The sequence below is a fragment of the Scyliorhinus canicula genome, chromosome 10 (assembly GCF_902713615.1).
Source record: "Scyliorhinus canicula chromosome 10, sScyCan1.1, whole genome shotgun sequence".
Lineage (NCBI taxonomy): Eukaryota > Metazoa > Chordata > Chondrichthyes > Carcharhiniformes > Scyliorhinidae > Scyliorhinus > Scyliorhinus canicula.
This window is the reverse complement of record NC_052155.1, coordinates 4,801,215-4,819,851: the sequence shown is the minus strand read 5'-3', so window position 1 is coordinate 4,819,851 and position 18,637 is coordinate 4,801,215. Positions and strand designations below refer to the sequence as shown.

The 18,637-nt window shown below is 47.8% G+C and overlaps 1 protein-coding gene across 1 annotated transcript in view; it reads right to left on the bottom strand.

The window, feature by feature from the left end:
- Positions 1 to 18,637, bottom strand: part of LOC119972898 (laminin subunit alpha-3-like) — a 412,206-nt gene that overhangs the window by 306,703 nt on the left and 86,866 nt on the right. The window contains 3 exon segments of the mRNA XM_038810443.1: positions 3,152 to 3,267; positions 10,263 to 10,360; positions 12,820 to 12,990. Coding sequence (XP_038666371.1) covers positions 3,152 to 3,267; positions 10,263 to 10,360; positions 12,820 to 12,990 — 385 coding nt within the window.

The following is an 18,637-nucleotide window of genomic DNA, read 5'->3' as shown; positions in this document are numbered from 1 at the left end:
TGTGGATAGCACAATCACTTCACAGCTCCAGGGTCCCAGGTTCGATTCCGGCTTGGGTCACTGTCTGTGCGGAGTCTGCACATCCTCCCCGTGTGTGCGTGGGTTTCCTCCGGGTGCTCCGGTTTCCTCCCACAGTCCAAAGATGTGCGGGTTAGGTGGATTGGCCATGCTAAATTGCCCGTAGTGTCCTAAAAAGTAAGGTTAAGGGGTGGGGGGTTGTTGGGTTACGGGTATAGGGTGGATATGTGGGTTTGAGTAGGGTGATCATGGCTAGGCACAACATCGAGGGCCGAAGGGCCTGTTCTGTGCTGTACTGTTCTATGTCTATGTCTATGTTAAGGCTAAGAGGTGACTTAATTGAGGCATACAAGATGATCAGAGGATTATATAGGGTAGACAGTGAGAGCCTTTTTCCTCGGATGGTGATGTCTAGCACGAGGGGACATAGCTTTAAATTGAGGGGAGATAGATATAGGACAGATGTCAGAGATAGGTTCTTTACTCAGAGAGTAGTAAGGGCGTAGAATGCCCTGCCTGCAACAGTAGTGGACTCACCAACATTAAGGGCATTTAAATGGTTATTGGATGGACATATGGATGATAAGGGAATAGTGTAGATGGGCCTTAGAGTGGTTTCACAGGTCGGTGCAACATCGAGGGCCGAAGGGCCTGTACTGCACTGTAATGTTCTATGTTCTAATATATACAACGGCCTCTGCCTGTCTGCCCTCCCCCTTCAGGATGCCCACTACCTGTTCTGAGACATCCTGGACCCTGGCACCAGGGATGTAACATACCATCCTGGAGTCTCTTTCACGTCCACAGAAGTGCCTATCTGTGCCCCTGACTATAGAGTCCCCTATGACTGCTGCTCTTCTGCGTTTTGAGCCTCCCTGCTGAACATCAGAGCCAGCCATGGTGCCACTGCTCTGGCTGCTGCTGTTTTCCCTGATAGGCTATTCCCCCCGGACAGTATCCAAGGGACCTGTTCGAGAGGGGGGCAACCACAGGGGATTCCTGCACTGGCTGCCTGCCCCTTCTGGTGGTCACCCATCTCTCTGCCTGCACCTTGGGTGTGACCACATTTATATAACTGCTATCTATGACGCTTTCCACCACCTGCGATGCTCCTAAGTGCTTCCAGCTGCTGCTCCAACTGAACCATGCGGTCTGTGAGGAGCCCCAGTTGGGTGCACTTTCTGCAGATGAAGCCATCCAGGACACTGCCAACGGCCCTCGACCGATGTTGCGTGAACCCCACCCCCACCCGAAAAACGGCACCGGCGAATACGGCAGCCGGCATCGGGGCGGGATTCTCCCCCCCCCCCCCGGGATTCTCCGACCCGGTGGGGCTGGAGAATCCCGCCGCTGATGTTCATGGGTGGCAGGGGCGAGTTTCACACAGCTTTTCTCACCTGATCCAACACTGCAATTTTGGGGAAATTCGTCCCAATATTTCCATTGAAACCGATTTATTTATTGATTAAACGTATTTACTAACTTGACGCTACACAGAAATTATACTATTGCATCATTTATTTTACCTTCATCACACAAACAGTGTAAACCAAATGACACACAACCTTCCGTAACAGCCTCCCCGAACAGGTGCCGGAATGTGGCGACTAGGGGCTTTTCACAGTAACTTCATTTGAAGCCTACTCGTGACAATATGCGATTTTCATTTTCACCTAACCCAGATATGTAACATGCTGCAGTGCTTATTGTCCAGGAGATATTGTAGAGCAGGCACTGTCTAACTCGGGGGCGCGACACGCAGCTGAGTGTCGGGAGGGTCGCAGAACCGTCCGTTGGGGAGCTCCCAATCGCGCAAATCCGCGCACAACAACTGCAGCAGCCGGCTTTTAATAATGCCAACTGCGAGCGGCCTTCAAAATGGCCAGGAACAGATCAAATAAATTTGACCGCACTGCGCATGCGCACCAAAGATTGGGCACGCATGCGCACCAAAGATTGGGCACGCATGCGCACCAAAGATTGGGCACGCATGCGCAGTGCGACCACATTTTAGAAATATGGTCGCAGCCTTTTTTGTTTTCACTTTCGGGGGGTGGGGGGGAGACCAAAGAGACCAAAGGGACAAAGGGACCATTGGGGCGAAAGGAACCCAAAACAATTTTCTCCATTTTTGTCAGCAACAAACAAGTTAAGAGAAAATGGTGGATCGTGCAGGTCGGCCAGCGTGGGCCGCAAAGGTCGGCCGGTGTGGGTCGCGAAGGTCGGCAGGCGTGGGTCGCGAAGGTCGGCAGGCGTGGGTCACGAAGGTCGGCAGGCGTGGGTCGCGAAGGTCGGCAGGCGTGGGTCACGAAGGTCGGCCGGCGTGGGTCGTGAAGGTCGGCCGGCGTGGGTCGCGAAGGTCGGCAGGCGTGGGTCACGAAGGTCGGCCGGGTTGGGTACCGAAGGTTGGCTGGTTGGTAAAAATGAGTTGCCGGAAACAAAGTTTGAAAAACGCTGTTCTAGAGCAACTTTGCAAGGCTCCTTCAGCCACAACTTCAAACCTAATTGGTGATATAACCACTGTAGATATGCGTTCTTGCAGTAGGGGGATGTATGCCTGTACCTGTAATACAGGTTCCCCCGGCAAGCCCGTGCCGGCTAGCTCCGCCCACAGGGCACTTGTGTATAAATATGCGTGTGAGTCACTCAGACCTTTAGAAGTTGCAGATGGAGGGACAGCATCATACAACAATAAAGCCTCTATTGTACTAGTCTCTCAGTTTTGAGTATAATTGTTAGCGCCACACCCATAATCTATATGAACGAGAAGAACAAGGGCAGCAGACACATGAGAACATCACCACCTGGAGGTTCCCCTCCAAGTCACTCACCATCCTGACTTGGAAATATATCGCCGCTCCTTCACTGTCGCTGGGTCAAAATCCTGAAACTCCTTCCTAACAGCAGAGTGATTGTACCTACACATCACGGACTGCAGCCGTTCAAGAAGACAGCTCACCACCACCTTTCCCAAGGGCAGTTAGGAACGGGTAATAAATGTTGGCCTAGCTAGCGACGCCCACATCCCAAGAATAAAAAAGGCAGGTAACTTGATTATGTGCTTGTTGATAAAAGCTGTTTCCTGAGGGAAATGTCCCTTAAGCTGTGCTTAAATAAAATAATTAATACTCACGTTCACATTCATTGGCAGATGAAGTAATAGCTGGTTGCCATTGTTTCTGACTGTATCCAGAGCAACAACGGTCACATGATATTCCACAGGTGTTATGCAGGCACTCACACTGTAATCTGAATGGCACAAGCTTTGTCAGTAACATGCAGAGCTAGCTGGTGTCAATGTTTTCAATTGGAGCCAACAGAAAGTTTGACAAATAATATCTGACACAGAAACATCTTTGACACAGTTTCAGAACGATAGAATAATAATTTAAGGCAATTGGAAAAAGAACTGATGGGAAGGTGATGAAAATATGTGTTATAGAACATAGAACATACAGTGCAGAAGGAGGCCATTCGGCCCATCGAGTCTGCACCAACCCACTTAAGCCCTCACTTCCACCCTATCCCCGTAACCCAATAACCCCTCCTTTGTTTTTGGTCTCCAAGGGCAATTTATCATGGCCAATCCATCTAACCTGCACGTCTTTGGACTGTGGGAGGAAACCGGAGCACCCGGAGGAAACCCACGCAGACACGGGGAGAACTCCGCACAGAAAGTGACCCAGCGGGGAATCGAACTTGGGACCCTGGCGCTGTGAAGTTATGGAACGTAAAAATGTGATCTGGAATGGACTGTTTTAAAGGATAGCAGATTCAGTTCAAACTTTTCAACAGCAATCAGGTAGGAACTTGAAAAACAAAATTTTGCAAACTCATGGGTAAAGAAAAGGGGAGTAAGGATAACTGGATGGCTCTTTTAAAGGGCCAGCACAGGGATAATGACCGAATGGCCTCCTACTGTGCTCTGTGTTGTATGAGTCGACACTGTCAGAAAGTGATTCAGTATTAATCTGATTCTTTGATAAATGTATTTTAGAAATCAGAATACATTTCTGGTGATTTTTGAAGATGGGTTGGTATAAGAATGGTGCGTACTGCAATGCTTCTGACAGGTTGGCTCAAGGAGATATGTCCCAGCTTTTCATAAGAAAATGACTTAATGAATGAATGGGAAAACAAATATATTAGCGCTGTTGTGGATTCCTGAAGCCAGAATGGAAGTAGGTTGATTTTGTCTGTACGTGTTGGGGAGGATACGGACGACCGAAAGAAGAAAACTGAATCAACAAATCACCAAACATGTCCAGAACCCTCCAAACTTTTGTCAGTGGGAAAATAGTGGCTACTTATGGCTGTTTGAAATATGTCTCCTTTTCCACTCCCTGGAGTTTGGACGAATGAGAGGTAATCTCACTGAAGTATATAAAATTCTTAAAGGTAGATGCTGAGAGGTCGGGTCCCTTGGCTGGGGAATTTGAGGAAAAATTTCTGTATTCAGGGGGTTGCTGAATCTTTTACTCCAGAGAGGTGTGAATCAGTCAATCAGTGAGGAAACTAATGTCAGAGGTTAATAGATTTTTGGATCAATGGGGATTGTGCAGTAAGGTGTATCCATAATCTTATTGAATGGTGGAGCAGACTCATGTGGCCAAATTGCCTTCCCTTGCTCCTATTTCTTTTATTCTGATATTCCTTACAATTGCAGTCTTTATGGATTTGGTTTTCACCACTGTTTCTGGGTGGATTTTACATCTGTCCAGGGTCCATACTCATCCCTCAGAGCATCATTTAAACATTATCTACTCATTATCCCATTGCTGTTTGAAGGAGTTATCCATTCAATCTTTTAAATATAACAAAAATTCTCTTATTGTACAGCAAGGTATGTCCGACCATCCATCTGAGAATGCTTGTCCATCTGTAATCACCTCCAGCCCCACAAACCATTTGAGATATCTGCGTCCATCTAGTCTCTTGGCGTCTCAGGAATAGTATCTGGATTTTTATTCTTTCAGGGCATCGCTGGCAAAGCCAGCATTTGTTGTCCATCCCTAATTACCCTTGAACTGAACATTTCAGAGGGTAGTTAAGAGTCACCACATTGCTGTGGGTCTGGAGTCACATGTAGGCCAGACCGGGTAAGGACGGCAGATTTCCTTCCCTAAAGGACATTAGTGAACCAGACGGGCTTTTAAGTTAATTGATGGTAGTTTCTTGGTCACCATGATTGAGACTAGGGGCCGGATTCTTCGGCCGCGCCCGCCGCAAGTACACCACGGGTGGAACGCAGACCATGTAAAGGTCTGTTGACCTAGGGAGGGAATTTCTGGTCATGGGTGGGAGCAGCCGGAGAATCCCGCCCCAGCTTTCCATTCCAGAATTTTGTACCTGAATTCAAGTTCCACCAGCTGCCTTGATGGAATTTGAGCCTGAGCTTTGGGACTCGGGTTGACTCATCCAGTGATAATACCATTGTTCTACCATCTCCGCCTAACATCGCCTTGTGTGTCGAATTCTATTTGAAAATGTAACATAGCCATTGTTCTCAATCAATTTATTCAGCTCACAGTGATTTGAAATGTTGGGCAGTGTTATGAAGATGTGCTGACAATAAATAATGATTTTGCAGTGAGGAGGGAGTTTCCCTGGGTGTCCTCAGCATCGCCTCTGGACCCCACAAAGTCTCATGGTACCAGGTCAAAAATCAGAAAGGAAACCTGCTGATTAACATATCACTCTCCCACCACCACCATCCCCCCCTCCCCACCCCAATGCACCCCTCACCCCTCACCTTGAACACCACTTGGAGGAGGCACTGAGGGTGGGAAGGGCACAGAACGTACTCTAGATAGGGGACTTCAATGTCCACCATCAAGAGTGGCCCTTTAGGACCAATACTGACTGAGCTGGCCAAATGCTAATGGGCACAGCTGCTAGACTGGGTCTGCAGCAGATGGTGAAGGATCAACAAGAGGGGAAAACATACTTTAAAAAAGAATGTCCAATTAAGGGGCAATTTAGCGTGGCCAATCCACCTACCCTGCACATCTTTGGGTTGTGGGGGTGAGACCCACGCACACACGGGGAGAATGTGCAAACTCCACACAGACCGTGACCCTGGGCTGGGATCGAATCCAGGTCCTCAGGGCCATGAGGCAGCAATGTTGACCACCATGCCATCCGTGGGGAAAACATACTTGACCTCGTCCTCACCAACCTGTCAGCCGCAGATGCATTTATTTGTCTATGACAGAATGAGGAGGAGTGATCACTACACATCCTTGTGGAGATAAAGCTCCGTTGTCATATTGAGGATATTCTCCATCGTGTTGTGTGGCACCACCACCGTGCTAAATGGGATAGGTTTTTGAACAGATCTAGCAACTCAAGACTAGGAATCCATGGGGCATTGTGGGCCATTAATAGCAGCAGAATTGTATTCAGCCACATTCAATAACGTCATGGCCCAGCATATGCTCAATTCCATCAGCCAGGGGTCAATTCCGGTTCAATGAAGAGTGCAGGAGGGCATGCCGGAAGCAACACCAGACACACCTAATAAAATAAACAGCAAGTGATTGACAGAGCTAAGGGATTCCACAACAAATGGATCAGATCTAAGCTCTGCAGCCCTGCCTCATCCAGCCGTGAATGTTTGTGGACAATTAAACAACTCACTGGAGGAGGAGGCTCCACAAATATCCCCATCCTGAATGAGGAATGGAGCCCAGCCTATCAGTGCAAAGGATAAGGCGAATGCATTTGCAACAATCTTCAGGCAGAAGTGCCAAATAGTGATCCATCTTGGTCTCCTCTGGAAGTCCCCAGCATCACAGATGATGGTCATCAGCCAACTTAATCCACTTCACATGATATGAAGAATCGGCAGAAGGTACTAGATACTGCAAAGGCTATGGGCCCTGAAACTCTGTGCTCCAGAACCTACGACACCGATAGCCCAGCTGTTTAAGTCCAGTTACAACACTGGCATTTGCCCTGCAATATAAAAAATTGCCCAAGTGTGTCCTGTACTGAAAAGGGCAAATCCAACCCAGCCAACTGCCCCATCAGTCAACTCTTGATCACCAGTAACGTTACGGAAGGGGTCATCAACAGTGTTATAAAACGGCACTTACTGAGCAATAACCTGCTCACTGAGGCTCCGTTTGGGTTCTCCCAGGGCCACTGAGCTTCTGATCTCATTACAGCCTTGGTTTAAACATGGCTAGAAGAGCTGAACTCCAAGGGCTAGTCGAGAGTGACTACCATTAACATCAGCCACATTTGACCAAGTTTGGCATCAAGTAACCCTGAGCAAAAACGGAGTCACTGGAAATCAGGGAGAAAAATCTCCACTGATTGGAATCATATCAAGCACAAAGGAAGGTGGTTCTGGATGCTTGTGGTCAATCATCTCAGCTCCAGGACATCACTGCAGGGGTTCCTCAGGGTAGCGTCCTCGGCCCAACTATCTTCGGAGGCTTCATCAATGACCTGTCTTTCATCATAAGGTCAGAAGTGGGGATGTTTGCAGATGACTGCACAATGCTCAGCACCATTAGCGACTCCTCAGATAATGAAGCAGTCCGCGTCCAAATGCAGCGAGACCTGGACAATATCCAGGCTTGGGCTGACAAGTAGCAAGCTGTGTTCTCCGACCGTATCCCCTAGCTCTAATCTCTCCCACAAGTTGAAACATCTTCCCAATATCCATCCTTTCAAATCCCCTCCAAATTTTATGTTTCAATAAGATCACGTCTCATTCTTCTAAACTCCAATGAGTATTGGCCCGAACTGTTCAACCTCTGTTCATAAGATGAAACCCCTTACCCCAGCAATGAGTGGAATGACCATCAAATCCTACCTGCAACCAAAGACAGCAAGTTGAAAACTGTGAACTTCATAGCTATTTCACAAACTGTAACTTGGCCAAATCTAACCTCCCCTGCTAATTCAGGACATATTTTACTCCAAATTGATTTTTAATGTAATAAAACTAACCCATTACTTTGTTAAACTCAAGAAAACCCGTCTGATTGGTTCTTTATAATCCCAGCACATAAATAGTTAAGTGTACACTGAATTGGCAAACAGCCTCTCAAACAAGAAAACCTGTTGGGTGTCAAACAAGAAGAGTGAAGTAGTGAGTCCTTCAACCCCTCCTCACCTGGTTGTAACAGTAGGTTCTTCCTTTTATATTTTTCATGGAATGTGAGCTTTGCAGGTAAGATCAGAGTTTGTCACCCATCCCTTATTGCCTTTAAGTCTTCCCATAATTCCTGTCTATGCTAGGGAGCACACCTCAGGAAACAGGGAACTTGAATTCGAAAAGTCGAAAATCTGAGACTGAAGATAAACTGAGATTCAAGTTCAGACGTTCAGTACCACACTAGTTAGCACTGCTGCCTCACAGTGGCAGGACCCCGGGTTCGATCTCGGCCTTGATTGACTGTCCATGTGGAGTATGCACATTCTCCCCGTGTCTACGTAGGTTTCCTCAGGGTGCCCCAGTTTCCTCCCATAGTCCAAAGATGTGCAGGTTAAGTGGATTGGCCGTGATAAATTGCCCCTTAGTGTCCAAAGGTTAGGCGGGGTTACGGTGTTAGAATGGGGGGGATGGGCCTAGGTAGGGTGTTCTTTTGGAGGGTCAGTACATATCTGATGGGCTGAATGGCTTCCTTCTACACTGTTGGGATTCGATGATACTGTTGTTTGATTTAGATCGAGGGCAGGATAATGTAAAAAGAAGAATTTAACATTTCTAATGCAGGGCTCAGAGTTTCTGCATAACTTATGCCAAATTATCAGTGTGATCTGGATGTGCAGTATGAACTAGCACTAAATGTGATAGAATGTAATGCTTCTTCTGCTTCTGCATTGGTGGTGTTGGCATCACAGACTAATATCCATATTCCACCAACATTTATACTGTTGGCGCTGGCTAAACCAGGCTTGAGTTTATGTTGATCATTTATGCTGATTCAAAAGTCCATTTGCCCAAAGCCGTCTCTGTCCACAAAACCGGTCATGCCCAAAGGTTAGCATGTTAAATTTCCATCAACTGTGCTCGTTCAGGGATGTTTATCACACTGTACCAAGATTCATGGAAGCAAGACTCCAGCATGAATCACTGATGCCTGCAGTGACCGTACAGTCGAGTAAAGATAGACCCAACTCTGTTTCTCCTGATGTCACTGCAATTATTGTCAATTCACTATCAACCAGTCTAAATTCAGTCAACTGAAGAAGTGCAGGTTATGCACCAAAAGTAAGAGCAAGCGCCTACTCTCCGCCATCCTGTGGGTGGGTCAGCTCACGGACACAGTCGGTTTCGGGACAACAAGCAGCACAAAGGCTAAGGAAATGCATAACTGTAGGCGGTGCCATGGGCGTTAACACTGTTTCAGGAAGTGTTAAAACTGTACATCCACAGTGGCTTGTGTTGTGGTCAACGGGAAGCTGACAATGTGCTGGACAAACGAGAGGCTCACTTGTGTGTCCTGGCAGGCAATTGTGATGAGGCACAGTATGTTAACTTGCTGGTGGCACTCTGTCCTGACTGAGCATCAGATCAACCCGATCACCGCTGATGATAACACGAAACTTGGTGAATGGGTCAGCCTGTGCAAAATAGACCCAATCGTCCAAAGATGTTCAAGCTAGGTGGGTTGGCCTTGCTAAATTGCCCCTTAGCGTCCAAAGGTAGGGTAGGAATTGGGCCTGGGTGGGGTCCCCTTTCAGGGGTCGGTGCAGACTTGATGGGCTGAGTGGCCTCCTTCTGAACTGTCGGGATTCTGCGATTCTATGAGAAGGGAAACCTCACAAGGTTTTAGGATGCAGCAGGGTTGTTGTCAAGGATCACGGCAAAGGCTCACAAGCCAAGGATGTCATTGACAACTATTTCAGAGGAAAGAGACGTGTTTCACAGATAAGAAATCAGTCAGGTGGATATTGACTCATTTCCCAGCAATCCCAGTCCACTTTGTGATGCTGGAGAATACAGTGTTCCACTCACTGATCAATTGTGATTGACTGCACCGTTGAATTGCATTCGTGCATGAGAGATTTTACAAAGAGCCTTATTTAAATGGGTTTACTTGGAAAACAGAGCATAACTTTACATCTGCAAGCCCGATGTAGTTTCAGCCACATTCTGGGCACAGTTTGCCGATTGCATGCACACAGTGGAAACTCTCTGCCTGACGTTTATCACTCTTACACTTCCATCAGTGTTCAAAATGCTGAAATCCCTTGTGTTAATGTCCAATTAAATGACTACTTACTGGAATGGGTTTTCTGGGTTTTTGGCATGGCAGGTGTCAGCATGTCCGTTGCAAACACATCGACCTCCAACACTGATATCCTTGATGCTGTAATAATACTAAAACAAACAACTCATAACTAAAGATTGCCTTTATTGTCAAGAGGATTAAACAGTTGGCTTACTACCATAAAAATGGTCCACTAATACTGCATGGTACACCTTATCAATGAACTGAAGCTGAAAGTAGGAACAGGATCAATAGATTTCCTTCCAAATCTAGCCTAAGATGACAGGTGAAAGTATCTCTGATACGATGATAACTGTCGTGACTCTCGATGCAAACGTTATCCCAGGAGGCAGCACATTGCACAGGGTAAGGATATGGGGGCTTGATGGGCTTCCCATGGGGCTACCCACATTGGCAGCTTTTGAAGCACGAGATCTTTAATTGGGAGTTGGTGGGACAGTCACACACTGCGCGAAGGAGTTGTCTCGGACTTCCTGCAGGTGAAAATTTGGCTCAAATTGAGAAGTCACATTAAGTTCGGAAGCCAATTATGAAAATGTTAAACAGCAAGACTTGCCTTTATATATTTTACAACGCCAGGATGTCTAAAGTGCTTCACGGCTGGTGAGGTATTTTTTAAAGTGTAATCACTGTTGTCATACAGAAAACACAGCTGCTAATTTGTGCACATCAGGTTGCCACGACGACCATGTGGTAATGACCTGATAAAGATTTTCAATGGTGATGGGGGCGAGGGATAAATGGCTGAAGACCCGCACATCCAGACATAGGAACAGTTTCTTCCCCACAGTTACTGGACTCCTCAACGACTCCCCCTTGGACTGATCTTTTCCCTGTCAGAACACTATTCACGACGCCCTATGCTGTTCTTGTTTGGCCTTGTTCTGCACTGTAACCAATCACTGTTTGTTGATGCACCATTTGTCAATGTACTGTCGATTATTCTTTTGTCTACTATGTACGTACTGTGTACGTTCCCTCGGCCGCAGAAAAATGCTTTTCACTGTACTTCGGTACAGGTTGGTTTAGCACAGTGGGCTAAATAGCTGGCTTGCAGAACAATGCCAGCAGCGTGGGTTCAATTCCCGTACTGGCCTCCCCGAACAGGTGCCGGAATGTGGCAACTAGGGGCTTTTCACAGTAACTTCATTGAAGCCTACTTGTGACAATAAGCAACTATTATTATTATTACATGTGACAATAAATATCAATCAATCAATCAATCAATCAATGTTGGGCAGCAAGAACTCTGCTGCTCTTCTTCAAAATGGTGCCATTGGACCTTTTGTACGACGCTGAGGGCAGACAGCGCCTAGGTTTAAGATGATACGCCCGACGGTCGAACCTTCTCCTCGGAGTGTCAGTATGAATATTTTGCTCAAGTCTCTGTGGCAGTACTTGAACCCATGATCTTCAGACTGAGGTAAATGTGCTACCCATCGATCCCAAAATAATACATAGTTTGACCATTGTTTGCTGCTTTGCATCAAATTCCAACCCAATATTTTCAACCCAGTGCTATAGAAGCTGGTGGGCCTCATGTCAATTCCCCGGTACTACCCCACCCCATTTTCACAGACGCAGGATGGTGGGTTGGGTGTGGTGCAGCAAGGGCTACACTAAAATCATCACTCATAAAGGGCAATTAGGGCCTCCAGGGCCCCACAGGAGTCACTTTTATCTGTCTGTCATAACATTTAAATTATAAAGAGAGGTTGGATAGGCTTGGGTTGTTTTCGCTGGAGCAGAGAAGGCTGAGGGGTGACCTGATCGAGGTGAACAAGATTGTGAGGGGCATGGACAGGGAGCAGCTGTTCTCTTAGTTGAAGGGTCAGGTACGAGAGGACACAAGTTCAAGATGAGAGACAGAAAGTTTAGGGGGGATTTGAGGAAAATGTTTTTGCCCAGAGGGTGGTGACGGCCTGGAACGCACTGCCTGGGAGGGTGGGAGAGGTGGGGTGATGGTCTGAAACGCACGGCCTGGGAGGGTGGGAGAGGTGGGTTGCCTCACATCCTTTACAAAGTACCTGGATGAGCACTTGGCACATCTTAACATTCAAGTGCTGGAAAATGAGATTAGGCAGGCAGGTCAGGTGTTTTTCATGTGTGGGTGCAGACTCGATGGGCCAAAGGGCCTCGTCTGCACTGTGTGATCTGTGATTCTGCGTCAGGCTCCCAGCTGCAGGGAAGCGGTCCCAACACTTCAGTTAGTTCCTCCCTGCCCGTCTGGCAGCTACAATAGTCACAGGCCATTCTGGAGAGGGGCACCCCTACAACCCTGTACCCCAACCCTCCCCCCATGCGAGAAGTACTGGCAGCAGAAGCCATTTTATGGGGTTTAAATATAAGATAGATCACCCTCTCCCTTCGTTCAGCTGGAAAACCTGTGATTGGCCCTCCAGCTTTGAGAGCCCAATGGCGAGATCGCCTTCTGGCCATTAAGTGACCGCCCCGGGGAAAATGACAACAAGTGACAGATTTCCACACCGTGTGGGTTTCTGACCATTCCAAAGCCCAATCACCTGTATCGAGTCAGTACTGCACCTACCCGTCGGGTGACTGTGGGATCCTTTTGGGTCTTGGATATCAGGTGACCTAATAAGGTGTTGGTCCTCATAAATCGAAGTCGGATATTTGTAGCCTTTGTGAATTCTCTTAAGACAGGAGAATCGTTGAAGTTTGTGGATCCTGGACGACCATTCACTAACGATACAACAATCTAAGGAAAATATTGTCATTAGAAGATGGCACAAGATTTCCTGATGGGATTTTCTGGTCCACTGCTGGAGATGTCCAGTCTAGTGGGAAGTCAATGAACCTTTCACTGGTCCACTGCATCCCCTGTGGCTGGTTCCGCCATGGTGGGCCCAGAAAATCCCAGCCCCTGTGTAGGAACTAATGATCAATTAAACAAAACTTATTTTTAACACGAAAAGCACAATTATAGAACACTACGAACACAACCATTCAGCACATGATACCCCTTTGAAAGAGATATCCAACTAGTCCCAGTATCCCTGCATTTGCCTGAAATCCTTGAAAATTTCTCCTCTTTGAGTATTCATCTAACTCCTTTTTGGAAGTTATTATTTGATCTATTTTCACTGCCCTTTCATGCAGTGCATCCAGATCACAACAACTCGCTGCATTGGTGAAAATTCTCTGGCCAGGACTTTCCGCTCCCATCCACGGTGGGTGGTCATGCCTCACACACCAGCGGGGCTGCTCCGAGTCAGCTTCAAGACAAGGCCTCGACTCTGGAACAGAGTGATTGGGCAGAGAGTTGCAGGGTAAGGCCTGCACTGGGCGGGGAAAGTAGGGCTCACACATATCGCTGGGGTAGTTGTTGGGCAGTGGGATGTCCGGGAGGTGGGGGGTTTAATGTCTTATGCGATTGAATGGGGAAAGTGTCTCCAACAGAATTTCTCTGTGGCTTGGGGCAGGATGGGTGGCTTGCAAACCGAGGAAGCATTTCACTTTACACTGTTTATCTCGACAAGACTCTCCTTGTCCCAGTCCAGGAAGGGGGAGGGTTTGGATGTCCAGTCTCAGTCATGCCCCGAATGTTGTCCGCAGAGTGTGGACATAACACCACGTGTGTCGGTCCAGGGGAGGCCTTGAACATGTTCATGGACTACAGATGGTACACTCAGCCAAGGGAGTCATCCACAACCCATGGATGAGGAAAAGGTGATGTGGGGGCATTCGAGGGTCTCATGGTGGGAGAGGGTTTGTGTGAGGGTTTCTAAATCACACTATGCCAGCGGCTCAAGCTGGGAAAGGGCAAGGTCCACCCGTGTCATAGGCACATCCGTGATCACAATGCAGGGGAGCTGCATTTAGCAGCTGGTTTAGCACAGGGCTAAATAGCTGGCTTTGAAAGCAGACCAAGACAGGCTAGCAGCGTGGGTTCAATTCCCATACCAGCCTCCCCGAACAGGCGCCGGAAAAGGGCTTTTCACAGTAACTTCATTTGAAGCCTACTTGTGACAATAAGCGATTTTCATTTCATTTCATTAGAGTGGGAGGATTGGGAGGGCCTTTGAGGTTATTGGTTCATTTCAGGGGGGGGGTCAGGGTAAACACCCAGCCAACACATATGAGTATTCTCAGATGTGAGAGATGCACAGGTGAGACAGGTGATGAGCACTTTATTCACAGTGCAGGAAATAAGGAAAGGTACCAATGAAAGAAAGGCATGTGAGATTAATCCCAAAGCAAGGAGCGAATCAGGAACGATTGGGTGACTTGGCCTGGCCACATGCTGGTTGCAATCATTCCGCTGGCAAGTTCACACATGAGAAGCCTCAGCCTCTTCCCCACCCACTTCCCCTCCCCCATCGACCCACCTCCCCCACCCCATAATCTCAGTTCCTGACTGAACATGCTATGCCAAAGAGTTTAGTTTCCTGATCCCAAGGATTGGGAAAGGGGTATATTGAAAAGGATTTCAGGGGGAGAACTTTGCCTACAAGAGTAGAAATTCCTTTAACCCCCAGTGTCTCATCAGTTATCGGGGCAAGAAATAGGAGCTGGAGCTTCATGCTGACTCATATCTTTTTCACATTGATGCTGCAGAGAGACCATCGGAAGATGGATACTGCACTGATTGCTATCTCCATCATTGCACGCAGGTAGGACAGAAGGAGGAGAAGATGATGATGGCTACGCCAGGCTTGCCAAAGGGAGGAGCTACATCCCGATGAGCAAGGGAAACACAGCCACCTCCACACACTGAGGATGACATTGTGTCTCAGAAACATTGTGCAAGGGCACCTTGCAGGACCCAGGACCTACAGGACACATCTTTCCTGCAGATGAGAGGCAGGGTCACTGCTGCCTCTGAATGTCCAGGGATCGAGTGGCTCACAAATGCCTCATTCTCTGGGATTTGGCGCCATGCTGACTGGGAGGGACAATGGCACTGCCAGTGGTTGTGAAAGTAACCAGTGCACTGAACTTCAATGCCAGTAGCTCTTTCCAAAGCCCAACTGGGGACCACTGTGGGATCTCACAAGCTTCCACACATCAGTATATCCAGAAGGTTATAGATGCCCTTTTTTGTCCACGCCCACAATTACGTGCACTTTGCGAGAGATCAAGCAAACCAGGACACCAGAGTTCTGGACTTTACTGCGAATTCCAGGTTCCCTGAGAGTCAGTGTACCATCAACTGAATGCACGTAGCTGTAAGATCTCCCTGGCAGCAGGCACTACAGTACAACAGGAACGGCTTTTACCCGCTGAATATGCAGCTGGTGAGCGACCACAATAAACCATTCAGCAGGTTTGCAAGAGGTATGCTGGATGCATCCACGATTCCTATAACTTAGGCAAATCACAGGGCCCGCACATCTTTGAGAGACACCGTGGTATCCAGGGTGGGCTCGTCAGGGTCAAAGGGTACCTGCAGAAAACATGGCAGATGATGGACATCTGGAGGCCATAAACTTTCAGGAAATTGATGTAGTTTTAAGTAATCTATATTTGTATTTGTGGGCATTGGAAACAAGGTATAGTTTTGAATAAGTTTAATTTTGTCTTTCTGTATAAGGGTTAAACCCTCAGTTAGCTCATTACAAACAAAGGTGCCTGCATGTTTGTGGGAGTTGGTTTCATTTCAAATGTGACTGCATTGTAATTAAAAGGGTTACGACATGGAAGCAAACAAGGTTTAAAGAAAGACTAGGCTGTTGCTTAGTAAACAGGGGTCAAAGGGACAAAAAAGAATTTCAGTGAAGTTAAAAAGCGGGCACAGATAGGCTCCCAGTTAACAAAGCTGGAAGGTGCAGACCTGGCTACCAAGAAGCCAACCAGACATCTGAAGTAATCCTAAGGTTGGTGACATCTTATTACAGCCGATGAAGCAGTGATAACCTGTTAGTGAGCTGGGGTACCCGAGAGATTTTGCAGAAGCTTGAATGCTCATGACAATCCAAGGTAGAGGAATACTGAAAGGAGAGATTGAAATCTTGGAAGTGGATCCTTGGTGAGGACACACAAGAGAAAGCGCTGTTTGGGAGAAGATTCTAAGGTGCTTTTCTGGGAGTGGAGTTTGGAAACATTCCTGTGGAGATCAGAGTTCCAGTGAGACCAGGCGGCTCACAGTGTAACATACATTTGGGGGATTTGATGAGAAATCCACACGAGTTGTTTTGAGTGGCATCTGTCACTTCGTTTCAGAGTGTGGTGCGTCTGACCACAGTGGGCCTGTTGGTTTCTAGGGCCATTGTACTGACTAAGAAAATTAAAGTATAAGATATATTTTGTAAACTGTGTTATCCTTAAAGATTTGTGTACATCTGTGAAGTACAGGAGCAGGGTGTGTTGTTGCAACTATACAGGGCCTTGGTGAGGCCCCACCTGGAATACTGTGTGCAGCTTTGGTCTCCATTTCGGACAGAGATGAGGAGACATTTCTTCACCCAAAGAGTGGCGAGCCTGTGGAATTCATTACCAGAGGAAGAGTAGTTGATGCTAAAACATTGAATATATTCAAGAGATGGCTAGATTTAGCACTTGGGGCGAATGGGATCAAAGGCTATGGGGAGAAAGCAGGATTAGGCTATTGAGTTGGATGATCAGCAATGATCGTGATGAATGGTGGAGCAGGCTCGAAGGGCCAAAAGGCCTCCTCCTGCTCCTATCTTCTATGTATCTATGTAAGATAAAAGTGGAATGAAGGAGTATTGTATTACAGTCAATATTTTCATGTAGTCCTGTGATCTGTTCATCACATCTCGGAACAAAAAATAAAACGTACAGGGCAGCATGATGGCGCAGTGGTTAGCACTGCTGCCTCACGGCGCTGAGGTCCCGGGTTCGATCCCGGCTCTGAGTCACTGTCCGTGTGGAGTTTGCACATTCTCCCCGTGTTTGCGTGGGTTTTATCCCACAACCCAAAGATGTGCAGGCTAGGTGGATTGGCCACGCTAAATTGCCCCTTAATTGGAAAAAATGAATTGGACACTCTAAAAGCCCGGGTTCCATTCTGGGACCTGACTGTCCAATAGGAACATCAGCTCGGAGTGTAACAGTATAACGATGCTCCTGCACCGGAATCGGGGCGGGACACGGTCTCCTGGGATTCCCGATGGTCGTTACGCCTCACGGGATCTAACCCAATCTAGGTCCTGCCCACTTAGACGTGCCGACACCAGATTAAACGGCCACCAGGCATCTTTTGGCGTTACTTAGGAGACCCCAGCCAGACGCCAATTAGTGCTGGTCCCCACAAATGGGGACCAGGTGTGTCAGGTAGGGGGGTCTCCCAGGCGATTGGAGGCCCACGAGTGTTCGGCCACTGGTCAAGCTTGCAGCCTGGCACTGTTGGTTACACCCGGGTACCAAGGCACTGCCAGCCGGGCACCTTGACAGTACCAGATAGGCAGCCCAGCAGTGCCACATGGGTGCCACCCCCCAGCACTGCCAAGGTGGAAAACTGGCATTTTTCCTCTGCCGAGAATCAGGCCTGAGTTGGGGGGGGAACGACACGTGGACCCTCAACACGTGCGTTGGGGTATTGGGGGAGTCCAGGGCTCGCGTTCGGGGGGAATCAAGATGTCAGGGTGCCATTTATAAATAGAGTGCTGATCTCTTACTGTAGTGAGGAGCTCTGCTCATCGGAACGCCTCGATGCAGGAAATGACGCTGAGTGCGGCCTCGGGGGGGGGTGCTCCCAACCGGGGTCCCAAATAGCAACATTATACCATCAGATAGCGGGTTAGTGCCGTAAACAAACCCACTAATCCTGCCTACAATGGACTCTGATTTTTTTTTTTGGTTAGATCTCACCCCATATCTTTACCAGAGCTGAGAACAAAGAACAAAATGTTTGCTAACGTGGCCCAGAAACCACACCAAACACTGACAAAATGAACACATGCCACCAATGAAAACCCCGTCCTGTGCTCCTGGTGCCGTAAACTAACACTTGCGAGTGCAATGTCGTAATGAATCCCACCCCGCCCATCACCCTCCCATCCGGTGTCCCCCTCCCCTTCCCCTTAGCAAACGCAGCATTGGAGCCAGATTGTGTTTGGTTCTGCTCTTCACGTAGCATAAGCTGCTCCCTTGCTGTGCACTCTGACAAAGGAAGGTTCAGATTTGGAGATAGCTTTAACACATTTATTAATCTGTTCACGATTCTCCTTCTTGGATTCGACTCCCTTGTTAATCCTGCTATAGCTACTCAGACTGACGAACCAGTCTGCTACAATCCACATGGTGGGTGTGATGTGTTTCAATCAACCCTGCGTACTCACTAAGTGTCTCCGCTGGAAAGAGACTGAGCATGTGTGCTGTGTCCTTTTATATGGGTTGGTGTAATGCCCCCCTGTGGTAGTGTCACCTCTGTGTGTCGTGAA